The sequence below is a fragment of the Cetorhinus maximus genome, chromosome 5 (assembly GCF_964194155.1).
Source record: "Cetorhinus maximus chromosome 5, sCetMax3.hap1.1, whole genome shotgun sequence".
Classification (NCBI taxonomy): Eukaryota; Metazoa; Chordata; class Chondrichthyes; order Lamniformes; family Cetorhinidae; genus Cetorhinus; species Cetorhinus maximus.
In genome coordinates, this window is record NC_135883.1 from 86,906,070 (window position 1) to 86,933,538 (window position 27,469).

A 27,469-nucleotide genomic window follows, 5' to 3' on the forward strand; every position below is an offset into this window, starting at 1 on the left:
ACCTTTGTTGCATCTCCTCTAAAGCAAGTATAACCATCCATGGGTAAGCAAATCAAAACTGCACACAGTACTCTGGGTGCGGCCTTATTAAAGTCTTATATAATTTTAGCAAGATTTCCTTTCTCTCATACTCAACCCTCTTCCATTACAGGCTAATATGCCATTAGCTTTCCCAATTGCTTGCTGTATCTGCATGTTAAATTTCTGTATTGTGTGTAAAAGGACCCCAAAATCCCTTTGAATATCAACACTCACTAGTCTCTCGCCTTTTAAAAAATATTCCACTCTTCCATTCTTCCTTCCAAAGTGCATAATTGCATGCTTCCCCACATTATACTCCATCTGCCAACTTCTTTCTCAATCAATTAACTGGTCTATGTACCTTCCTAGCCTCCTCACAGCTTACTTTCCCTTCAGCAACTTGGGTATATTATACTTGGTCCCATCCTCTATGACAATGATATAGATTGCAAATACCAACATGCCAAAATATGAAATAGGAGCAGAAGTAGGCCAATTGGCCTCTCGAGCCTGCTCTGTCATTTAATAAGACTGTGGCTGATCTGTTTATGTTTCAAGCTGCACATTCTCATCTACCCCTGATAACCTTTTATTCCCTTGTCTAACAAGAACCTATCTACCTCTGCCTCAAAAATATTCAATGACCCGCCTCCACCACCCTATGAGGCAGAGAGTTCCAAAGTCGCACAACCTTCTGAAAGGAAAAAATTCTACTCATCTCTGTTCTACAAGGGTGACCCCTAATTTTAAAACTGTGCCCCCTAGTTCTGGTTCACCCATAGGAGGAATCATCCTTCCCATGTCCACCTAATGTAGCAGCAATTAGCTGAGGCCCAAGCATTGATCCTTGTGGAACTATAAATGACCGGGTTATTCTTTCCCTTTTTTCTGTCTGTTAATCAATCTTCAATCCATGCATAAATATTACACACAATCCCATGAGCTTTAATCTAGTATAACAATTTCTTGTGGTCACTTTATCACATGCCCCCTGAGAATTTAAATATATTACATCTACTGGCTTCCCCTTATCTATCCTACTTGCTACACCCCCAAAAACCTCATTCGGTTAATCAAGCATGAGTTCCCTTTCATAAAATTGTATTGACTTTGCCTATAGTTCCCTATTTTCCTTTTCCCTCCTTCCTTGAAAGGCAGAATTACATTTATTACCTTCCAATTCAAGGAATTTATTTAATAACCTAGGAAATTCTGGAAGATTAAAATCAACGCATTCACTATCTCGACCGTCACCTCTTTTAAAACCTTAACATGTTGGCTATCTGTCCAGAGGATTTGTCTGTTTTTCAGTTCCATTAATTTCTCCAATTCTTTATCTTTACTAATATTAATTACTTTAAGCTCCTCACTTCCATTAGATTCTTGGCTCCCTACTATTTCCAGTATGTTCTTTGTGTTTTCTATTGTGAAGACAGATACAAAATGCTTGCTTAACATCTGTTCCATTTACTTATTTCCCATTATAATTTCTCCTGTCTCTGCCTGGGAGGGACCCATATTTATTTTTATTAATCTCTTCCTTTTTGCATACCTAAAAGCTTTGAAAATCTTTTATAAGTACCTTGATGGTTGGCATAAATGCCCTAGGCTTGTTTATAAAAGTTTGAACTTATTAAGAGTGAACTTGACCTTTTTGGTTTATTATTTAGATAAGATAATGTGTCACTTGAGCCAAAGATGGTGCAATCTACACAGAAGGTATTTAGACTATAAGGTGCCATAGATAGGAGAAGCCAATTAGTGATGATCATATATAGTTAAATTTTCATCCATCTCACTCTAACCACTGAACCTTGTTGAAAACTAACACTGTATGATATAGCATGTCAAAGGGAAATTAAATAAGAATAGTTCCTGCGGTTGAGAAATTGCTTTTGACACAATTATGTCATACTGCCACACTATAAAATACATAACTCTGCATGTTTCTAACTAAGAGTGACAAGGCTGAGAACAGAAAAACTGTCAGTTATAGTAGTCCTTTGTTTTCTCATGCAGGACAATTATATACCCAGGTTGAATGAGAATTACTTTTGGTAATGTGAGAAGTGCAACGTTTCTCTGTATGGGTTTATCAATCTGATAGGCTGGCAGCTCCAGAGAGCGGGCCTTCCTCTCCCCACTTGGCCCTCGTTTAGCTCGTCTGCAGCGCATTATGGCTGTGGGGTGGGTCGGCGTGGAGCATGTGGCTCTACGCTGACTTTGCTTTCTGTGGGGGGAGTGGTGGTTGAGGGGGGGCGCAGTAGGTGGTGAGCTGTGAACCTACACCCCCACCCCACCCCGTAACGTTCAACCCATTATCTTCGCAGGCACTCTATTTCAGTACAGAGGAACTTGTTATTGTCCATCATGTGAGATGTTAAACTGTGGCCTCCATCTTTTTGCACAAGCAGTTTATTAAAATTTCCATAGCATTACTTGTATCACCGCACACAATATTCCAGGTGTGAGCTCACCAAGGCCCTGTACAATTGCAGTAAGATATCCCTGTTCTTGGCTATGAAGGCCAACATACCATTTGTCTTCTTTACCGCCTGCTGCACCTGCATGCTTACCTTCAGCTTCTGGTGTACGAGGATACCCAGGTCTTGTTGCACATTCCCCTCTCTCAATTTATAGCCATTCCGATAATAATTTGCCTTCCTGTTTTTGCTACCAAAGTGGATAACCTCAAATTTATCCACATTATACTGCATCTGCCATGCATTTGCCCACTCACTCAGCTTGTCCAAATCGCACTGAAGCATCTCTGCATTCTCCTCACAGCTCACCCTCCCACCCAGCTTTGTGTCATCTGCAAATTTGGAAAAATTACATTTTGTTCCCTCATCTAAATCATTAATATATATTGTGAATAACTGGGGTCCCAGCACCGATTCCTGCTGTACCCCACTAGTCACTGCCTCCATTCGGACAAAGACCCGTTTATTCCTACTCTTTGTTTCCTGTCTGCCAACCAGTTTTCTATCCATCTTAATACATTCCCCCCAATCCCATGCGCTTTAATTTTACACACCAATCTCTTATGTGGGACTTTGTCGAAAGCCTTCTAAAAGTCCAAATAAACCACATCCACTGGCTCCCCCTCATCAACTCTACTAATTACATCCTCGAAAATTCCAGTAGATTTGTCAAGTATGATTTCCCTTTCATAAATCCATGCTGACTCTGTCCGATTCTGTTGCTGTTTTCCACATGCTCAGCTATTAAATCTTTTATAATGGATTCTAGAATTCTCCCCACTACTGATGTCAGGCTGACTGGTCTATAATTCCATGTTTTCTCTCTACCTCCCTTTTTAAATAGTGGGGTTACATTAGATACCCTTCAATCTGTAGGACCTGTTCCAGAATCTATAGAATCTTGGAAGATGACCACCAATGCATCCAGTTTTTCTAAGGCCACTTTCTTAAATGCTCTGGGATGTAGCTTATCAGGCCCTGGGAATTTATCGGCCTTCAATCCCATCAATTTCCCCAACACCATTTCCCTACTAATACTGATTTCTTTCAGTTCCTCCCTCTCCTTATCTGAGGAAGGATGTACTTGCTACAGAGGGAGTGCAGCGAAGGTTTACCTGACTGATTCCTGGGATGGCAGGACTGACATATGAGGAGAGATTGAGTCGGTTAGGATTATACTCACTGGAGCTCAGAAGAATGAGGGGGAATCTCATAGAATCCTATAAAATTCTAACAAGACTAGACAGGGTAGGTGCAGGAAGGATGTTCCCGATGATGGGGGAGTCCAGAACCAGGGGTCACAGTCTGAGGATATGAGGTAGACCATTTAGGACTGAGATGAGGAGAAATTTCTTCATCCAGAGAGTGGTGAGCCTGTGGAATTTGTTACCACAGGAAGTAGTTGAGGCCAAAACATTGTATGTTTTCAAGAAGGAGTTAAATATAGGTCTTGGGGCAAAAGGGATCAAAGGATATGGAGAGAAAGCGGGAGCAGGCTATTGAGTTGGATGATCAGCCATGATCATAATGAATGACGGAGCAGGCTCGAAGGGCCGAATGGCCTACTCCTGCTCCTAGTTTCTATGTTCTATGTTCTATTATTTGGATTAGAGCAGGTAGTGTTCCTGGAAGACGTTACATTCTCAAGCAAAAGCAGATTAACTGCTAATCTTACTGCTGTTTATTTCATTTCCCCCTGTCCAAAATAGCTGCCAATTTTGCATACATTATAACAATTGCTGAATGTCAAATTATTTTGTGTGAGATATGGTGAGATATTGCTGAGAGATGTGATAAGGTACCATATTTGTCAAATCTTTCTTAATTATCAAAACCAGAACAAAACCAAGCTATAAATTATAACACACTCTCAACTGTACATGTAAATTATGTGATAAATGAGATGCGTAACTCATTATTGAATGTAACAGAAGAAGAATCAGTAACTGATTGTATTGTTCCTGAGAATAAATCATAATGCCCATGATTCTGCAGTAGCATAGTGACTGATATACATCTGGAAGTTCCTTGGGCCTTCTTCGATTCTGTTGCTGTAACTTCAGCGGAAATCAGGCAGAAGCCCAATTTACAGACATCAATGGTATTTCTGCTGAAACTAAATTGGCAGAATGGGAGAAATCCTAAGGAAAAGTAACCCATAATGTGAACTAAGGAACCTCAAAGATAAAGGCATTACTGAATAAAAGGAGAATGGTCTTTTGACATTTACACAAAATTTTAGGAAACCATGGGCAAAACTTTACGGTCTCGAGGGCGGGTGCAAAATTGTGCAAGATGACGTTGGATGAGTGTCCCAACATCATCGCATACTCATGCGATATTTCGCTCAGCGGGTGCGTGCAAAAGCCGGAAGCACGCCCGCCAACAATTAAGCCCATTAATGGTGCACTTGTCTGCAATTTTTTGTGGCCCTTCCAACCTTACGGTTGGCAGATGAGTTAATCGGTCAGGCGACCTTTACATTTTTCATCAAACCTCATGCAAGGGCGGGATAAAATCTCAGCTATGAAATAAAATAAAAAGAAATACCTGGGCACAGCATTTTTATGAGGTATGCTTTTAGGTGCTTGATTGTGATGCATGGACATTATTTTGCAGCTTTTTACCCCTTTATTTCATTATTTGCAGGTCTGCAGCTCCCTGAGGCAGCTGTCTGCCTTCAGGGAGCTCTCTCATGGCACTCAGCCGCACCCAAGGTGACGCCATCATCCGCCCTCTTCCTGCCCCCACCCCGGCACCGCTGAGGTTTTCAGCACGCGTTTCATGCTGGCTGGCCATTAATTGGCCAGCAGCATGAAATCACGGTTGGGGGTCCGTTTCCCGTCCACTCCTGGGCCCGCCGATTGCGTGCGTCCGACGACCAAAAAATTCAGGCCTATGCCCAGATTTTACGATCAGTGGTGAAAGAATGGCACCAGCCGTCTGTTGCAACTAACTACCTATGGGTTTTTGCATTGGAACTTGTGATTTGAAACCATTCCACATGGTACCCTCTAATGTGGCTCCTGTGTGAAGAGGGCAAACAACTGCGCATCTCCTCAACCTATAAAATTGAAGAATTCGCAAGAAACCACACACAGTTTGAAGCAGAAAACTGTGAGAATTAGAATATCTAATTCAAGTCAAATGCAGGAAATGAAACTCAAAGGGGAAAAAAAGATGCGATTAAGGGAAATATAAAAGTGACAGAGGAAAATTTTTAATTTTTCTTTTTTAAAACAATCTCTAATAGTAATTAAAATCTAAAGGACTAAGGGCGGAATCGTCCCAGATTTGCACTAAAGTGCGGTAGTGGGTGGGAAAGAAAACGTTTTACCTGCTGGCCGCAATGGTGGCTTCTCACGCTGTATCATCCAAACCACGCCTCATTAATCATGCATTCCAGGAAAACATGCCATTTTGATGATGGGCAGGCTCTGGTTCGCTCACCACGCCATCACCGCTTCATGACGCCAGGCACCACATTTAAAGCGCGGCCGCGCGCACACCTCTCAGTGCTTCCAGCCCAAGACTACTGCAAAAAAACAACTTGGCCCCAAAAGGCAAGAAGACTGCAGCCCCTAGTTTAATGATGCGTCCCTCACATGCCTTTTGGATGCTGTGGAGGCCCGCTGTGATGCCCCTTACCCCCCGCTCTGGCCGTAGGAGGGGCAGCAACATTACCACTTCAGCTTGGAAGGCAATGCTGTGCCAATGCAGCGCTAATGCTACACATAAGAGCTTGGCCATCCAATGCAGATAGAGGATGAATTGAGGTAAGGCAACCACCTCATCACTTTAGACTCACACACTCAAGCCCAACCCACATTCACTGGAATCTCACTCGCTGCCAGTTCAAGTGACATCACCACTCACTCTTTCAGACACACCCTCACATCTCCATCTGGCCTCATCTCCTCTGGAGACTGCCTCCTCAGCCCCCACCATCTTGAGGCCACTTGCACAGATCAACTTGTGCCCCCACACACACCCTGGTATACCCCCCTTCTTCACTACAGCCCTTGCCCTGCAGCCTCTGACATTGCCTGAGGCCACTTCTCCCCCTCCCCTAAGCAAGCCCTAGCCCTGCGGCCATTGAAAAGCCATCCCTACCTTATGGCTGATCTGGTAGGTAGAGACCTGCCCATGTGCCCCCCTAAAATTGATGTGGTGCTGTTTGCGAAGCTTGACGCTGATGACCGCGAGTGCTGCCCGAAGCAAGGTAGGCAACCAAACCTCGAAGTCCCGAGTGAAGTGCAGCTCGCCAGGTGCATGTCACTTATGTACAGTTGTGAATCATGTTGATGTGATTGCATGCCTACGTGCCCAGACGATCCTGCGTGGGGGATGATTCTGGCAAGCTGGGCTTACAATGTTACACAGATGAATTTCCCGACATCCTACGGTGGGAAATGTGGCCAGCCATTGACGGGCTGAGTGGACGATTGCAAACTGGTTTCATGACATCGTGAAACCAAGCTTTGGCGCTCTCACCATACTGTCTGCTCAGGCTGCCAAATACGCCCGATGCCAGCAGGCATGGAAAATTCCGCCCTAAGTCTCCACACTTGTCAAAGTGTAATTTCATTGCAAGTGAGGTTGTGTGGCAATAATTGAGACATGTCATGACATGAAAATTTACTCACATTTGAATAGTTCAGTCCTAAATTTTCCTGTCATGTTTAGTGTGTATCTTTCATACAAGGACAGCAACTTCATGGGCAGAAATTTTCGCTCGGCGGACGGGTGTGCACCCAACCCGCCGAGCGTAAAATGACGCGCATTGACATCTGCTGAGCGTGCTGGCATCAACACGCAGTCGCGCGATAGTTCGGTTGGCAGATGCGCGCAGGAGTCGGCAGTGCACCCGCCGACAATTAAAAGGCCCGTTAAGGCCATTAAGTAATCAATTAACCTAAATTTTTTGCTGCCCATCCAGCCTAACAGTTGGTGGGCAGGGAGAAAAGGCCAAGCGGACTTTGCATTTTTTTGGAAACCTCATCCATGGGCGGGATGAGGTTTCCAAAATCAAATACAAATGAAATAAAAACTTTAATTTTTAATTAAAAACATGTCCCTCGTCATGTGACAAAGTCACATGAGGGGACATGTATCATTAATTTTTTCTGCTGTTTAATAACTTTTCAATATTTTCTTCACCTCCCTGAGGCAGCCCCATGCCTCAGGGCAATTATTCTGCCGCTCTTTCACATGCTAGGCCTGCTCGTCCTCCACCCCCCACCCATACAGGCAGCACTCAGCACTGCTGCTCGCATATCATGCTGGGCGGGCTTAAATTGGCCCACCCGCGTAAAATCGTGGAGTGCTGCTGATCGCGGGCGACGATCGGCTTCCCGACTGCCTCACCTGCCCCCACCGTGCCCGCACACCAAGGGCAGCACGCCCGCCGACCGAACTATCGTACGACTGTGCGTTGACATCGGCATGCTCGGCCGACGTCATCACACATCATTTCATGCTTGGTCAGGTTGGGTGCACGCCCACCCGCCGAGCTAAAAGTTCTGGCCAAAATAAAAGTTTTACAATTGAATTAATAAGAGAGACAGAGCCACAGAGGGGACTTGTTTTATTACATTTTTAATTTGTCTTTTTAACAACGCTTCATCCCCCTGAGCCAGCTCTGTGCCTCAGAGAGATTATGAAGTGCTTACTCGTGCATACGCGCAAAGTTCATGCTCGGCCCGCTCGCCCTCCTCCCCCTCCCATTCAGGCAGCGCTGAGCGCTGCCGCTCGCTTTTCACGCTGGGCGGGCCTTAAATGGCTCGCCAGTGTGAAATCGCGGTTCGGTGCCGATCGCGGGCAGCGGTTCGTTTCCCAACCGCCCCCACTGAGCCCACCCACTAAGGGCAAAATTCTGCCCCATGCCTTACCATACGTTTCAGTGGCAAGTTTCACCTTGAGATACTATCATAGTGCAGCTTCTGGAGGAGCAAAATAACAAGAATCTCCTGATTTCTGCATTAATTGCCCATGTGTTGTTGCCTGAAGTTGCAGTCTGATTTATTGTTTAATAACTGTGAGCACTGTTAGCCTCATAGGTATTTAAACCACAAAACTCAAGCCATGTTGCAGGCTTAAGAGATTCCTCCACACAACTCAGCCGGGAAGAGACCTGTAAAAAAAAAATTGCAGAATTCATCATCTTTGAGTTCTCCATTAAATTCCAGATGCACATATGAGCAAACAGTCTACAAACTGAGATTCCACAATTTAGACAGCACACTCTCTTGACAGGGAAGCCTTGGAATATATATCTCAAAATCTGCAGTTTTCATTTCTTGTCAATGGCTTTCTTAAATCCCAATGATACTGATATTCTTTGTAAATATGCCTGTGAGTTTTGCTGCAAAGAAGCTTTTAATCATACAAATGGAATGAAAGTCAAGTGTGCATAGTATCTGCAGGGAAATGCATTTTATTATACTCATTTAGTAAACTGCTGTCATAATTGTATACTCTACATAAAATAATTAGAATCTGTCAACTGCATAATATCCAGATTTAATATAATTAAGTAGTGAAAATCTTTGATATTTTAACAATTTTCCCCCCTTCTCTCCTGAAGATTCTGCTGGGCTGTAATTCATAGATGCTCAATTCTATGATGTGTCACCTAAATGGCCATCCTAAATGTGTGATCCCAGAGGAAAAAGGGTTAACAGGCTGTTTAATCATAGCAGGCACCAGAACCCAGCCTTGGCTGCCTGTCCTCCTGTGCCTAGAGCATGCATGCATTTAATCAGAAATCATTGGATAGCAACCTGGAACAGAAAGCTGGCTGACATTTCCTCGCCTGACCCAAGGTTTCTGAGGCCAATTGTAGAACTGCTGATGCCACATGGACTCATATTAGTTTACACAACACAGGTCAGGGACCATGGTAGCAATTTAATGTCCCCCCTGGGTGAGTTAGGAAGCTGTGGGGGCGAAGAATCATGTCAGGCGGGAGAGTGCTGGGTGGAGATCCCGCTGTCCTTCCACCAGGGTGGTAAAGTTTTTGGGCAGCCTTCCTGCCCAGAGGACAATTGAGGCCCTTAAGTGGTCTCTGGGGAGGCTCCCAGCAAACCCTACTGGGTTTTCCAGCAGCCTATGGGGAGGGTGGGGATGTGTTGGGGGGGAGTTGGAGAGGGGAATCCTTCATTCATAGGAAAGGTATGCCTAATTGGGGGATTCGGCTTTGGGAAGAGGGGCCCTACAGGAAGCCTATCCCCCCTCCCCCGCCCTCCCCCCACCTCCGACAAGCCCCTCCCATCCGACTCTCATCCCACTCACACTCACCTCTATCTGTGGATCCATCAGCAATCCTCACTGTAAGCCCCATTGGAGTACCAGCAGTGCCCACCACTCTTGGGGGCTATTGGGGCCTTAATCAGCTGGGAGTCGAGACGCTGTCCAGGTAAGTGCTTGATTCGAATTAAATAGCATCTGGTCTTCCAGAAAAAAGTGACGCGGGAGTCCCACTGGTTCTCTAACCAACGGGTGAGACCCCTGTGGCCCACCTTAAATCCCGGCCCATGTGTAGAAGCTTCCTGCTTACATATAACTCACTTACAGAGACTACATTTATCCACTAAGACATTCGTGGGAGCTAATGAAATTATTCCATTACCAAGATGATAAGCAAGCTGCCTACTCACAAACCTGTGCCGTTATTATTTCTCTAACTGACTACCAGAGGATGTGCAAAGGTAGTTTTTCCAACTATCATTTTTTTTTCCTGTGGGGAATGTCTGACTTTCATCTCTACTTCTCCTTGAGAGACCAACTAAGATTCAAAAGGTGCCATTTGTGAGATTGTCCATCTGCTTTCTATACTGCACGTTCCATTGTGCTCTTTTTCCAGCATAGAAAAACATGAAGCTCAAAGTTTACTTTAATGAAAGGTATAATATGACCAAATTCTGCTTAAGATTATTGTTTTCTTTTATAAATCTTGCTCATAATGGTATGCTGAAGTCCAATGAAACATAGCAGGCAAAGAGAAAATATATAGTTTTATCTTGGAGGTTTAACCTGATACTATTTGTCGCCATCAAAAGAATAATGCCATGTAACATACCATGTGATATTAGTGAATGAACAGATTATATTCATCCGAAAGTCATTTGTCTACAATTTTAATTGAGGCATTAGTATATTAATGTTTTACATATAAATAAAAGGAATAGATTAATTCCCCAATTAAAATAGCGGGCAATAGGATTTCATATGAATAAGTTAATCATTCATATAATAATGTCACAGAATATCATCTTATCCTATAAATAGATTGGGTAAAGTCCACAGAAATGCAAATGTATGGTACATCAAAAGGGATGAGTTCAGAGTGCTGATGAGCTTTCCATGATTCATGCGTTCTTATGGTCTTTTTCTCTTCACTGTTTTTATTGGTAGTTGTTTGGTGAACCCATGTAATGTGCCCAAAGCAAAAGGCAATGTAGAAGATGGCAATGCATTCTTATAATTATTTATCAGTTTTAATTATAGAAAAATTATGTACAGAATAATGATTTTGAAATTATCATCTTCCCTTCTTGTCTTTTTCAGCTGCACCACCAGGTAAGAAACTTTGCTTAGGCATTAATATATTTTGACTCATTTGTTTATTTTGTTACAATTCTAACTAAATTGATATGCAAAAACACAATAGAACAACCAATACTGTATTCAGTACTGTGATTGGTCTCCTACCTTTTAAACACCAGCTCTCAGTTTATGCTGAAATGAAATCAGATTTTGATGAAAATAATATATTTTGTGTACCATAATATTTTTTTTACCATTCTTTGTTTTTATTGAGAATAGATTTTGTTTTATGACATCCCTTACCTGTGCCGTTTTTGTTGTGTTTTCTATTTTTCCCAATTTTCATGTATGTGCTTTCACACACAGAGACTAAAAGCCAAAAGCCTGAAAGCAAGATAAAAGCAAAAAAAGAAACAAAACAAAAAGCTCCATCAAAAGGTAAACACTACTCATAATCAGTAGAGGCACTTTGGTGAACCTTTATTATCAGAACAAAGAAACATCAATGTCATTACCTATTATTTTTGATAAAATAGTTTCTTAAAAATGATAAGAACGTAACCTATCAAAATGTAACTCTGCTTTAACTGTTATGTGGGGATGCTTTTACACTGCAGCTAGCCTGCTTCTAGTCATTGCCATTTAGGTGTGATAGTCCAGCTGAAGAAAGTGTGATATGCACCCCTGGTTACAAGATCACAAGATAGTCACAAATGTTAGCCTTGGCTCAATGGTAACACTCTTGCCTCTGAGTCAGAAGGATGTGGGTTGAAACCCCACTTCAGATACTTTTTTGATTGACCATTTAGTGCTCCTCACAAGCAAGTCTCCAAGCTAACACTGAGCTTTGAAAATTGACCCTAACATATAAGAATAAATTATCTGGCAATGACCAGAAGCAGGCTAGCTGCAGTGTAAAAGCATCCCCATATAATAGTTAAAGCAGGGTTACATTTTGATAGGTTACGTTCTTATCATTTTTAAGAAACTATTTTATCAAAAATAATGGGTAATGACATTGATATTTCTTTGTTCTGATAATAAAGGTTCACCAAAGGAAATCTTTCTTTCAGAGTTTGGTAGTACAGAATTGAGTGCTGCTGAAAACAGAGACATACTATCAAAGCTTTTTATCTTGCACTCATCAAGACAGTTACGCAAGAAGAACCAACAATAAAAAGAACGACAATTTATACTGAATGAGAAGAGAGTGCTGATTTGTTGGCAAGTTGTCTCTGATTGGTGGAGGTGTTGCCATGGAGAATGCAGTCGAGAACAGATGACTGATAACCGCCAAGCTTTTATTTCAAATTCAAACAGGGCAGGTTGACTCAGTTTGGTCAAGTTAATGCTATGAGGAGAGAACCAGGGAATGGTGATCCCACAAGCTTCTGTTTAGTTGAAACGGCATGATAAGTAGACATGCTTCTTCTGTCCGTGCATAAAATGATGTGCGGTGACATCGGGCGAGCATCCCAATGTTACCGCTCACCATCGTGATATTTCGCTGGGCGGGCACGCGATGATATCTGACACGAGCCCGCCATTAATTAGCGGACTAGTTAAGGCCCTTGAGACGCCAATCGATGCTGATTTTTTTGGTGCCCGTGCAATCTTTGGCTTGGCGCAGGGGGGAATGGGCAAGCGGATAGGACACACTTGTAGTAACCTCATCTACGGGCGTGATAAGAGGGCTCACTGGGGCCGCGAGTGTGCACAGTAAAGAATTTATTTCTGAAAGATTTTGGAACTTGCTTGTCTGATCTGCAGTACTTCAAAATGCATACCAGCTGCTTTTTCTGGACTCTGAATCTTCAGGTCAGCACTCTGCAGTGAGTAATCTTTCCTGGGCCTGCAGGTTTCAGGAAGCCTTCCCTTAGACTGGGAATGGGAGCTGAACTGTCCACTGGAGGCAGCTCCTCTGAGGAGGAAGGGAGGGCTAGAAGGGGGAGGAGGCCAGGAGTGCACATTCAGCCTCCAGATAAGCCACCTTTGGGAGGACAGGCGCAGACACAAGGAGCGCAGGGCCAAGAGGTAGTCCAAGGCGGAAGGGACCGCAGAAGATGCCACTATCCTACTGCCAGGGTATACAGGTGGTGAAGCAGCTACCTCAATATCTCTGAGGTGCAGTGCCGAAGGAGACTCCATCTCTCAAGGGAGACAGTCAACTATATCTGTCAGATGATAGGGCCTGAGATCTCTGCTAAATGTGTGGGTGGACACCCCATGCCAGTGGCTCTAAAGGTCACAGCTACCCTCAACCTCTATGCCTCTGGCTCCTTCCAGGACTCGGTGGGTGCTTTGCGGTGTCTCCCAATCAGCTGTCCACACTTGTGTCAAGCAGGTTACATATGCTCTGTTCAGGCGTGCATTGACCATCATCCACTACCGTTGGGACCAGGCAAGCCAGACACAGAAAGCCAAAGAGGATTCGCTATGATTGCTGGCTTCCCCCATGACCAGGGTGCAATAGACTGTACACATGTGGCCATCAAAGCGCCAACAGGTGAGTCCGGTGCCTTTGTCAACAGGAAGGGCTTCCACTCCATGAACGTGCAGATAGTGTGTGATCACAGGATGCTGATTCTACAAGTCTGTGCAAGGTACCCAAACAGCTCCCACGACGCCTACATCCTCAGATACACCCAGGTGCCAGGAAACACTTCAGTGTGATTTGGACAAGCTGAGTGAGTGGGCAAATGCATGGCAGATGCAGTATAATGTGGATAAATGTGAAGTTATCCATTTTGGTAGCAGATTATTATCTGAATGGCTATAAATTGAGAGAGGGGAACATGCAACGAGTCCTGGGCGTCCTTGTACACCAGTCGCTGAAGGTAAGCATGCAGGTGCAGCAGGCGGTAAAGAAGGCAAATGGTATGTTGGCCTTCACAGCCAGAGGATTCGAATACAGGAGCAGGGATGTCTTGCTGCAATTGTACAGGACCTTGGTGAGACCACACCTGGAATATTGTGTGCAGTTTTGGTCTCCTTGTCTGAGGAAGGATGTACTTGCTATAGAGGGAGTGCAGCGAAGGTTTACCCGACTGATTCCTGGGATGGCGGGACTGACATATGAGGAGAGATTGAGTCGATTAGGATTATATCCGCTGGAGTTCAGAATAATGAGGGGGGATCTCATAGAAACCTATAAAATTCTAACAGGACTAGACAGGGTAGATGCTGGAAGGATGCTCCTGATGGTGGGGGAGTCCAGAACTAGGGGATACAGTATGAGGATATGGGGTAGACCATTTAGGACTGAGATGAGGAGAAATTTCTTCACCCAGAGAATGGTGAGCCTGTGGAATTCATTACCACAGAAAGTAGTTGAGACCAAAACATTGTATGCTTTCAAGAATGAGTTAGATATAGGTCTTGGGGGGTAAAGGATCTAAGGGTCTGGGGAGAAAGCGGGAGCAGGCTATTGATTTGCATGATCAGCCATGATCATAATGAATGGCGAAGCAGGCTTGATGGGCCAAATGGCCTACTCCTGCTCCTAGTTTCTATGTCTATGTTTCTATGACTTTTCAGTGCTCCAGCCTGGCTTGATGAGTAGTTGCTGGGTGACAAGGGCTATCCCCTCAGAAGGTGGCTCATGACACCTCTCTGCCATCCAAGAACAGAAGCTGAGCAGCAGTACAATAGGAGCCACGGCACCACAAGGGTGGTGGTGCAGAGAACCATCGGCCTTCTCAAGATGCGCTTCCGATGCCTGGACCGTTCAAGGGGCGCACTCCAGTATCCCCCAGATCGTGTCTCGGTGATAGTGGTACCATGCTGCGCTCTTCACAATCTTGCGCTGGAAAGGTGGGACGCAGTGGACGATGAAGCTATCGACGCAGTGGCTGCGGCTGCACACGTTGAGTCCAGCAGTGAGTCCGAGGATGAGCATGCACAGGGAAACACTGAGGGGGTAGACGCTGACTCGGGCATACTCCATTGACATCTGGGAGGCTTTAATCCAATGAACTATCAACTAGCACACCACTTGTGGACCACCAGGACAAGCCTGGGCTGTAGGCTCGATACTCGACACCTAAGAACAAAATCTGCCAGGTTAGGAACAGTCACTAAGGGCCTCATCAATAAAGCTGAATGTCCAACCAAGCACTCATTACACTTTTTGAAACCGAACACATGCATGGTGACATATCTGAATTCATTCTGTCAAGCAAACCAACTTATTCCAAAAAAAAAAGAATGGTGTTACCAAAGAAAACAAATCATAAGGACCTCATCTCGGGCCAACACAAAAGCAGCAGTGATAAACCCGTGGTGTGCCTAAGGTGCCTTATGTTTACGTTTCCGGGTGCTACGTCTTGGTGCTGCCCCCTCGCTGGGAGTGGCATCTGAGACAGCCTGCTGACTCTGCTGTCCTGTTGGCCTCAATGACCTTGGCAGTCATCTCTGGCCCGTGGAACCTGTGCTGGCCCTGCCTGGGAAGGAGCTGCCAGCTCCACAGCTGGCATCACCCCAGTCGTCGCAGCCTCACTGGATGCTACGGTCACTGGGAGAGGGGCAAAGGAGCTGCCACCCTCATCTGGAGTGCCCGGAGAGGCTGCTGCTGCACCGACATGAGGTCGCTTCGGACCTTCCTGCTCACTGTGGATGGATGGGCACCAAGCTGGGAAAGTTGATGCCCAAACCATCTCCCACACTGGCGTTGACCAGCTGAGGTCAATGCCAATGTGAGGGCTTGCTGGTCAGAGAGGAGGGTCTCCACGAGAGTCACCACTCTCTCCATGGAGGACGCATGGCACTCGGACATGTGGCTCATTGCTCCGGCAATCATCTGTGTAGGCTCCTCCACCACGGAGATCAAGCCAAGCATACCCTCATGTATCTCCCCCAGATACTCCCGCACACCCGGCCGCATTTCCTGCACCTGCTGCGTCACAGACGACTCCAGAGGCTCATCATCAGGCACCGACTAAGCATGTGCCCAGTCCCCTGCAGTCCTCCGAGTGCTGGCGCCATGGGCACTCTCTGTCTCTGCCAGCCCCTCCAGTGACTGTGAAGTGCCCTCACCACTGTGCCCCGGGACATTAACCAATGTTCGAATTCCCACCGAGGTGATAGTACCTGTGCTGGTGCCTGCCTGGCAGAAATGGCGTGATGCTGGTGAGACTTCAGGCCCCTCAGGTGTGAGAGGGGGCCTCTGCTGCTCCTCCTCCTGGCCCTGCTGTGATGATGCTGAAAGGAAGAACAAGGACAGTGGTTCAGTTAACCTGGAGACAATGTCAAAGTGTATCCCTGTCCCCAGGATCATTATGCGCTCATCCTTCCATAATCAATGGTCAAGCTATGTTGCAAAATTAAATCAATTAACATTCAGCAGTTCTAAGGCTGTTGGAAGAACAGTGCTGACCTCACTGTTGGGCATAAATGTCTGGCCGTGGTACCCCAGCCTCACCGACACCAATGGAACTTGGTGCATGGCACCTCTCCAAATCCAGAACCCCATGCTCGAAACGGCTAAGATTGGCGATCTGCGCCTGGCTGCCGCCAGTCCTTGCACGCTCTGCTGTGTTATGAACATTCTTCTCCTGAAAATGAGAGACGAGCATTGATTAGTGAAAATTGTACATGGACTCTCTTCACGCACGACCCACCCCAACCAGAGTGGTACATATCAGGGCTCCAGTGCCTCCTCACCCTGCTGCTGCCAAACACTCACACAAAGACGCTAGGCCTGCTCCACAACCCCCCACCCCTCCTTGGACACATGCTGCCTACATCACATTAGGCACCATACGGTATATCCGTCCATATCAAAGAGGTGCAAGCACATGGAGCGTAGAGCACAGCAGGTAGTTTGTTGCCAAGCCACCTTGAAGCTCCCCTCCCAGCATGTCATCATCCTGACTTGGACATGCCCTGGAGTTCAGCGCCTAGGTGCAGCTCCTCCAGGTTGCCCCCACACCAGTCATGTGGGACTCAGTGTAACACATGCTGCTGGGGAAAAACACATCTCCTCATCACCCTTTCAGGCTGACCTCAGAATGGGCAATATCTGCTTGCCCACCCAGCAAAGGACAAATGCCATAAATGATTCAATGCAGTCCCTGTGCTCAGACTTGGTTGGGGGGGGTGGGCAGCAGTGAGGTAAGCCGACCTGCTGGGTCACATGACCAATGCCAATATGGTACCCTGCCAAAGTGCAACAAGTCATTAAAGCGCTTGTGACACTGGATCCAGGTGCACCGCATGAGGTAGCAGGAGCTCACCACCTCCTCCCAGGCACGTCTCGTCATGTGGGGGAGCCTCCTCCTCCCATCCTCAGGAACCAGTACCTCCTGCCGTGCTGCCACCTCATTGAGGAGGGCAGCAAAGCAGTCATCTGAGAAACGAGGGGCACACTGGCCCCACTGTCCTACTCTCTGGCCTGGCCTGTCCCACTGTCCAACCCTCCAGCCTCGCCTGCTCCGCTGGACTGGCCTGCTCACCAGAAGCCCTCTGGTGAGCCCTTCCACTTGACATTGTGAGCAGCCTTGCAAAGGCTGCCAGCGCTTCTGATAAACAGGCCGCCGGGTTGCCATTGGACCTGGCGGACAATGCACTCCCACCGCCGCCACTCCACTGCTGCTATCCTTGGGAGTTGGGCATTAAGGCCCGCCTGCATAAAATGGCGGCCGCAGACTCGACCGCCGTCAGCGATCAGGTCTGCGCCCACTCGAGCCCCGCTCCCGCTGCACCCCCCCACCCCCCCCACCCCTCAGCCAGACAGAAAATTCAGCCCTATGTGCCTTCTAGCGTGCATAAGTGAACTATACTGCGAGCCCAACTGATAACCTTTAAGTGGTTTTCGGTGTAATTCTTTGCGCAATCAGGATGTTTAGCAAGTGTTGTCCAATCGCAGAATCATACTTAATGTTAGACATTATGTTTTGAGTTTTGCAAGCATGGGCTTGTTGAGCACAGTCATTTCTTTGCCTGTTGCGAACAGCTAAAGGGATGTGCTGTTTGATATGATCCACCACTCATGTTGCCATCACATAGTAACAGCGTGCAATGGCTAGCTTCACCTGTTGCTCAAATTTTTCAGATACTTCATCCTTCCAGGGTAATGTGAGCTAGAATGGGCACTTTTCAGGGTCAAAAGTGGTGGCCTTAGGACCATTAATGAGTTTGCGTAATTTATAGCGAACAATGATCCGATTATTATCCTGCAGGATGGTTCTGATGTGCCCTATTTCAGCATCAAGCTTGCACAGTGAGCAAATGGCTGTTTGTGCTAAGAATTACACTGAAAAGCAATGTAAAATTATCAGTGCAAGATGGAAAGCTTTGATAGTATGTTTCTTTTTCCGGCAATAGTCAAAACCTACTTGTGTTTGAAGACTATTTCTAGAACTTAGGTAATTAAGCATGCCAGCAAATTATTACATTTCAAAACATGGAGCCTTAAAAGAAAAAAAATTACTTCAATAGAACCTTCTGTTTTCTCCAGTAGCTAAAAAAGTTAAAGTACCCAGAGCTGAGGAAAAAGTGAAGAAGCTCAAAACCATTAAATTGGAGAAAAGGGTACAGAAATTAAAGAAAGTGGAAAAGATATCTAAGACAGAGGAAAAAACAAAGACAAAGCACCAAGTGAAAGAGAAGGCCATGAAACTTGAAAAACCTGAGGCTGAAACAGGTAAAAAGAGAGAGAAGAAGGAGCCTGCAGAACTGAAGAGTGAGAAAGTAGGCAAAAGGAAGGAACAAGTGAAAGTTACCAAAGAAGGCAAGCCAAAATCAAAGGATAAAGGTGAAAATACAAGTAATGACAAAAAGGTTGTTAGCAATAAAAGCCAAAGTGAGGCACCTGAGAGACATCAAATAAAAAAACATGGGGCATAAATACAATTTTTATAAATGACAGCTGTAAAATAAAAATTAATTAGGCCACTATTGTCTTTATTTATAATAGCAATGTATGGTACAACAATTAAAATCATTTTGACCTTTTCACAATATTTATATTGAAACCTTAACCAAAGATTATTCTGACAGAGAAGCAAGTGTTCTTTTTCCACTTGGTTCCTTCATACCATATATCATTTGTGCCTCATTTGTGTGATTCAGATGCCTGAAAAACAAAGCGAACTCAAATGTTTTTAAGTGGGCCTATTTGTGTCTTTCTGTGTGTTTGTTCTGAAAATCGTTCTAGGATAAAGTTCAGCAGCTATCATCTGCATTTTGGGGCTTGCAGTCTCTTGATTCCAAACATCATAAACCTATGAGGAAAGAAAATATCCTTTTCAGCATGCCCATTTAACCAGCATGAAATTCATTCAGAGAAACCAATAATAACTATTCTAATTGCCTAATGAAAAGTAAGCAAGCTCGTGGAATGCATTATCAAAGCTGTTTAAAGGACATTCATTTTTACCCCAACATTTTTAGCTATGGAAAATATGTTGTTGCTAGCTGCCTGCAAATTAATCTTGTAAAGCTCATGATTATTATCAATTCATTTGACTCATCAGATCATATAAATATACTTTATATATTTTTAGTGCCTGCTGTTAATCTGCATTTTGACATTTTAAAAAGACACTCAGGGGTAAAAAGTGAGTCTAACACCTGTGAGAAAGAATTAATATCATGTGAAAATACTTTCTTACTTTTTCAACAGTTCAAATAAGGTTTGGATGTTGAACTTGCCCGATAACCCAGGACTCAGGTCCCAATATGATTTTTAAGCACACCAAGTCACATTGTGTAAGACCTCTTCTGGGATGCCATTGCCAGGCTGCAGTTGAGTACAGTGATACTCTTTAAAAGTCCTGCCAAATCTCCTGGAAATACAAATTTGCTAGACTCTCTTTAAATTTGCTTTCATGTATTTTTACAACAGTTAATTTGATGGTGAGCCAATAAGCAATTAAGAGAAAGTATAAGAATGTAAACAACAAACAACCTTTGAAAACTGTGTTTACATTCCTGCATTAATTTGTTTTTTCCCTTTGTCAATTTCCAATAATAAACTGAATGAGAGATTGTTCTTCGCTTTTGCAAACTTTCTTTATTCTGCGTTATAAATTATATAATTTTTAAAAAAATGATGAATGTTAGTCTGGCCTTTTGATGCCAAAGGATTTAATACAAAACTAAATTCAAAGAAAATGAAGCACAGAGTTGCTAAGCTAATGTAAAGTCTAATCGTTTTGTTTACTCAGTGGTAATTTTGGTAGTGTTCAGAACAGTTTGTTCTGTTCCCTTTACAGCTGAAGCTGATGAAAGCAAATTCACTAGTCCCACTTAACTATCATTCTGTTCATTGTACGTTGTCTTCATTGCTGTTTTTTTCCTTCTGCTCTGCCAGATCAATATCAGTTCTGTCGCTATGTGATTGACATGTACACTCATGGGGATATTTATCCAGGTACATTTATAATCCTTATAACATTTCTTACCAAATTTGACTTCTTCCCCCTTGTTTCATACACTGCTATTGTTGAATTTAATAGGATCTGATACTGGAGATTATGATTATTGTAGGTAACACCTACAAGCATTGCAAATATTTCAAATTCAAGTTGCCCCAAGGACCTGGCTTAACGTTTTTATTTGGAATGTAAACAACATATTAGATGGTGTAAAACTATGGCAATTGCCATTCGCAATGTTAATAGAATTCCCTGCAGAATTTTTTTTTGGTTAAAAGGACAGCACATCTGCCTTTAGTGAGGCATGTTTTTCAACTAAAGATTGGAGGAAGCAAAAGGTTTAAGGTAACAGTTGTAAAAGGCCTTGGTACATACAAGCCAGAAGCTTATATTGTTACATTGCGATGTTTGATAATGTTATTTAAAAAAACAAATTAGTAGACCATGGCAGGAATTTGGATGGCTTTTTATTTTGGCTGCTTTGCTTGAAACAGTTCAAGCATAAAGGCACTTAGTTCACTGTTTGTCTGTCATTTAACCATCGCCATGAACTCAAACATAGAAACAGAAGCAAAAAGAAAGTTGTTCTTCTGTTCTGCCCTGTTATTTATATTTATTTTAAAAAATCAAGTGCTAATCAAGTTCCATAGTGTGCAGGCAAATATTGTGTAATAATTTGCCCTAGGGATTGTATTCTACAGGAAAAAACTGTTTGGCATAATTAAGAGGCTCCAAAAAGATGAGACTATTGCATTATTTAAGTTTCTCTTTTATCCAAATTACACTATATTTGTAGCTCTGGAAAATGTTATTCTTTGTCCAAACTACATTTTAGTTTTCCAATACCTGAAATAATAACCACATTGGTGTTGAAAACATTGTTTATACACTTAGATTAAATTTGCATCTGAAAAAAATAACACTCACTTTGTTACTTCAATGAAATGAAGTGTGAACAGTCGGTTAAGCTGTTTGATGCTTTTTGTCATGGCACACTCAGGTTTGCATGTGTGTTAAAGATTTTAGCAGTTATCCAAATTAGTTATTTTTATATTCAATTTTATTGATCGGAACAGGAAAAAAATAGTAAGTGGGGTGATTATTATCAGAGTTGCATTGCGGAAAGGAAGGATTGACACATGGATCAGGTATCTTCTATGACCGGATGCTGATATAAGGGATGATCTGAACTGTGGAATCATCCTGTAGATGTTTGCATATAATTTTGGGGACTGTTATGAATGTCCATATAGACTCTGAATTCATGCACTTATGTGTCAGAATAACAAAAGATTATAAGTGTTTTATTTGGTCACCATGGTTTTCAGATTTAACTATTCAGCATTTTTGGAAAATGCGTTTATGATAACGTACAGCAATATTAATTGTTTGCACTTATGCAGATGAATATCAGGTTCATAGAGGCTTCAGTTATACTGTGTACATTTAAATTTTAATCTATAGGTCTGATGAATTGGGTCTTTCCACATGCTGCTGTTGTCTGCATGCTGTCTTTGGACTATATAAATTTCTACATGTCTTGAAAATGAGTACAAGAATATTTTGGACAATAACTAACTGACAGTTTTTATTTTGGACTTTGAGCCACCTTTGTTACTATACACGGTTTACCCAGTGCATATGAATACAATACTTTACTAAATATTTGAAAGCCGGATCTAGATGAAGAAATATAACTAGAACTAAGTGAAAAAAAAATCTGAATCTGACAAGCAAGGATGTTCCTCCAGGCCTCACAAGGAACCCTTGGTTCTACACAGCCCTGGCCGCCCTCTCCCTTTCACCACTGGAAATGCTTTGGAGAATTCCAACCTGGCTCTAACCTTATACAGGGACGGTTTTCTTTCAGAGTCTCCCATACAATTCTCCATTCCCACCAGCTGGCTGTTATATCAGTCCTACTGACTTTGAGTGGGAGGCACGGCAGACAAATGTCAATGAGGACTTGGAGTTAAAATAGGCCTGGCCTCAGGCCAAGGATTCCATAGCTAGTTCCTAGCCAATCCTATCCCCTCCTGCTCTGAATGCTCCACAATTTGAGATCGGCTCTTTTGTACTGAATGATTGGGAGTTGGACCTGATTTTAAGAAGTTTTTTTTAAGGTGGTACTGAGCTAGAGATGATCTGTGCTTTATTACTCGTACTGAACTAAGAGTTCAGAAGTAGAGTTACATACCTAATGGAAGCTTTATAGTTCTCGTACCTTCTGTGCTGTTATGTACATAAATGTGTGTTTTAGTAAACGTTCAATAATTTCTAAACACCAATGGTTACTTTTCTTAATGATTAGAATGACCTTGTTACTGTTATTACTTACTTGAACTTTTCTCAATCATTGGAGTCTCTTTCTAATAATGACAAGCTCTGTAATTAGCTTCAGCTACCAATAAAGTTTGAATATGAACATGATTTGATGCTTGGTTGATTTATTTACTTTAAATCCCCAAAATAGTTACATTATCCAAATGTTATAGTTCTCATGCAACAATCTGGTGATTAAAATATATTAACTTGTGTAACTGCTGCGTCTGTACTGTTCAAATCATGTTCATACAATACATGATAATTTGTTCTGTTGCATGTTTCCATTTACTTGTTTGTTGTCTTGACTGAAAGTTTGTAAATAATTTTGTACAAACTAATCTTGAAAATTCAGGTGTATAAACTACTCACTGTCATTGCCTTTTGCCACTCAGGTATACAATATAGTTCAACTAACCCATAAATCCACTTTATTCAGAATAATGTAAGTACACTGATAAGAATTGCTTGGCAATAAGCACTTGTTTACATTCAATTACTAACAGATTTTCTGGATTAACATTCTATATCCTCTTTTCCTTTACTAATCCACTATTTTTTTTCCCTTAATGTTGTTGATGGACGGTGAGACAATTATACATGGACTGGGCTTCAAATATTTATCATGTTCTGAGGATAAACTCAAATGTTAATAACATAACTGGCTAAAAAGTACAACACATAGAAATTTACATAAAATCTGATAGTAAGCAAGGGATTTGGTGACTGATGTTAAATCTTTATCATAGGCGTATCTTAAAACTTCTGTTTTCAAATGGTTTGAAAAATATTATTTAGAAGTCACATTTTTGGTCACAGCTGCACTTTTTCCCACAATACAACACTTACATTAATAAACAACATTGGTTCCATTAATATTCATTTAAAATATTTTACCAAAGTATTCGTGAAAAATTCTCAAAAGTCATTCAGAATAAGGGGCAAACATCTGTTTCTCACCTTTTCAGGAGGTCACTTCTCTTGCAATATGATTAGTTCAGTGTGAAAAATAATTAACCTGATAACCAAGTTTTACAAAGGTGGTTACTGAATGATTGCAAAGTGGAAAGGGAAAGATAGATACAAAGTTTGCTCAAGGGTCCATTATAATTGAGTTCTGTTTTTGCTATCACTGGAGTGATATTCTAGCCTGGAAGCATCAAAAGTGCTCTTGATAATTATGTTGCAGTAAATGCCTTGACTTATTTCCCAGATGGCAGCATTTTAACTTGACACTGATAGTAAACTGACACGCCCAATTGGTTGAAATTACTCAAATCTGCAGTCTCAACAAGGCAATTTTTCTATGCTGATATGTAGTAACTCATGCTAATGAATGTGACAACATGTGCTAACAGTGTTAAGGGGCAAAATAAAATCCAGAAGGAAACAAAGAAAACAGCTTCCACAGGACTGGGTTTTTTTTTCTAGTCCAATAGCTCATAGAATTCAAAGACATTTTCTCTGGGAGTAAACCTACTCTATCAGTGGAGCACAGTCACTAAAAACACAACAGAATTGTAGGAAACACGTAGGGCAGGATTTTTGGATCATCAGGTGGGCCTGGGAGTGGCCAGGAAACAGCCACCACCCACGATTGACCCCCGACAGCGATTTCATGCTGGCTGGCTAATTAACAGCCAGCCAGTGTGAAAGGTGCACTGAGATGCTCAGCACTGCCGGGGTATGGTGGGGGTTTGGGGGGTTTGGGGGGGTGGGGGGGTGGGGGGGTGGCGGTGGGAGGAGCACGAGCGTTGAAGTCAGCACAGGCGCTGGGGAGTGTGCACTGAAAGCTCCCTGAAGGCAGAGAGCTGCCTCAGGGAGCTGAAGTATTTTAAACCAATGAATAGTTTTTAAAATTCCGGAAAAAATGTCCACACAGCTAACTTACTCACCTTAACATGTGCATTTGAAAAATTATGCCCCCCAAATTTTTTAAACATTTAATTACGGAAACCTCATCCCATCCGTGGATGAGGTTTCCTCAAAAATCCAAAGGCCGCCTGGCTGATTCACCCACCCGCCAACATAACGTTGGATGGACCCCAAAAATACAGGTTAATTAATCACGCGCTATTTCACACTCGGGCATGTCTGGTGTGCACCCGCAGGCCAAGTGGGAAATCTTGCCCAATAAACATGTTGAGAAGCATGACCAGGGACAAGAACAAAAACAGCAACAAATTGCATTTACATGCTTTTAATGTAGTAAAACATACCAAGGTGTTTTACAGGAGCGTTATCAACACACACACACACACACACACACATGCACAAATTATACACTGAGGCTCTTCACCCCAGGCGTAAATTTCACTTTCGTTTGGCCTGCTCGACTGTATGTCTCCAGAAGGAAGTCCCATCTCATAGAGCTGTTGGCCAATCAGAAGCCAACAGCTATTTGCCGCACTAGAATAGATAGTCACTGCCAGTATTGCAGGAGGCCCACTTAAAGGCCTCAGTTGGGCCCATGGGCAGGTGATCTATCACTGACTGTAAAACTGTGGCGGGGCAATGGCGGGCGGACTGGAGACTGGCACACTGCCAATGGTTGGCCTGTAAAATTCAGCCCCATACCTTCAGATAGACACATAAGAACATAAGAACTAGGAGCAGGAGTAGGCAATTCAGCCCCTCGAGCCTGCCCTGCCATTCATTATGATCATGGCTGATCTCATTTCGGCCTCAACTCCAATTTCTCGCCCTCTCCCCATAACCTTTCAACCCATTACTAATTAAAAAGCTGTCTATTTCCTCCTTAAACTTATTCAGCGTCCCAGCATCCACTGCACTCTGGGGTAGTGAATTCCACAGATTCACGACCCTTTGAGAAAAGTAATTCCTCCTCATCTCTGATTTAAATCTACCACCCCTTAGCCTAAAACTATGGCCTCTTGTTCTAGAATGCCCCACAAGGGGAAACATCTGCTCCACGTCTACTTTGTTTATCCCCTTTAGCACCTTACATACCTCAAATAGATCTCCTCTCATCTTTCTAAATTCTAGTGAGTATAGGCCTAAACTGCTTAATCATTCCTCATAAGACAAGCCCCGCATCTCTGGAATCAATCTAGTGAACCTCCTCTGAACCGCCTCCATTGCAACTACATCCTTCCTCAAGTAAGGGGACCAAAACTGTGCACAGTACTCCAGGTGCAGTCCCACCAATGCCTTGTACAGTTGCAACAACACTTCCCTATTTTTATACTCTATTCCTTTAGCAATAAATGCCAAAATTCAATTTGCCTTCCTTATTACCTGCTATACCTGCAAACTAGCTTTCAGCAATTTATGCACGAGGACACCCAGATCCCTCTGCACTGAAGCATTCTGAAGTGTCTCTTCATTTAAATAATAAGTCACCTTTTTATTCTTCTGACCAAAATGGATAACCTCACACTTATCCACGTTAAACTCCATCTGCCCAATTTTGGTCCATTCACCTAACCTGTCTATATCCATTTGTAAATTTCTTATTTCTTTATTACAACTTACTTTCCCACCTATTTTGGTGTCATCTGTAAATTTAACTATAGTACCTTCCAACCCTGAATCCAATCATTAATATAGATTGTAAATAGTTGGGGCCCAAGGACTGAACCCTGTGTCACCCCACTAATTACAGCTTGCCATCCAGATTAAGACCCATTTATCCCAACTCTCTGCTTTCTGTTGGTTAGCCAATCCTCTATCCATGCACACAAATAGACACACATACACAGATAAAAAGAGGCACAAGCACTTATTAGTTGAATTGTTCTTGCAAAAAGCCGGCATGGACGCAACAGGCCAAATGGCATCCTTCTGTGCTGCAACCATTCTATGAGTCTACATGCACACACAAACAGCCACAAATACAAATACCACATAAACAAACACACACACACATCAGAGGTTACGGTTACTGGACAGCAGTTAGGATTGGGAACAGTGGTGGATTATACCTTTCCTGTTGTGTTTTTTGCCTTGGAGGTATGAAAAGATGACACCAGTTTCTATGTATCACAGGAGCTTTATTTAAAAGTGCTTTTAAATGTCTGTTCTCATGCTTACATTTTCTATCTTTCAGTTTTTTTTTGTTATTCTTTCGCAGGGTGTGGGCATTGCTGGCTAGGCCAACATTTTTATCGCCCATCCCTAGTTGCCCTTGAGAAGGTGGTGGTGAGCCATCTTCTTGAACCACTGCAGTTTAGTTTCTGTTGTTCAGCAACCACACCCAGGCTTGAGTAATAGGACAGAGAACAGTTAGTAGGCATACACAATCGAACACTGAACAGCCGATCAATTGAATGCTTCATCTTTCCCCCCTTGTAACACTAAAGGACTTTATTTTAAATTATTCTTTAAAAAAAACCCATATGTACAACAAGTCTTTTCTTAGAATTCAGTGTGTTCATTTTCTCTAAGTACAGACATAGGATGGAATTTTCCATGCCCGCTGGCATTGGGTGTACTCAGTGGCGTGAGCGAACAATATGGCGACAAGGCCAAAAATTGTGAAACCAGTTTGTAATTGTCCGCCTAGCCCGTCAATGGTGGGCTGTGTTTCCCACCATTGGATGTCAGGAATCTCAGTGTAATACATCTGCATTAAAGGCTAGACTGCCGGACTCATGTACCCATGTTGGATCATCTGCCCAATCACGCCGGCGTGTTTCACAACTGCACACAAATGACATGCACCTGGAGGGCTGCACTTCGCTTGGGATTTCAAGGTTT

General features: G+C 43.2%; 1 protein-coding gene across 1 annotated transcript in view; it reads left to right on the top strand.

Moving 5' to 3' along the window:
• Positions 1-27,469, top strand: part of trdn (triadin) — a 565,816-nt gene that overhangs the window by 165,102 nt on the left and 373,245 nt on the right. The window contains exons 8-11 of the mRNA XM_078542852.1: positions 11,073-11,084; positions 11,418-11,489; positions 18,508-18,804; positions 20,365-20,424. Coding sequence (XP_078398978.1) covers positions 11,073-11,084; positions 11,418-11,489; positions 18,508-18,804; positions 20,365-20,424 — 441 coding nt within the window. The remainder of the gene's footprint in view (positions 1-11,072; positions 11,085-11,417; positions 11,490-18,507; positions 18,805-20,364; positions 20,425-27,469) is intronic.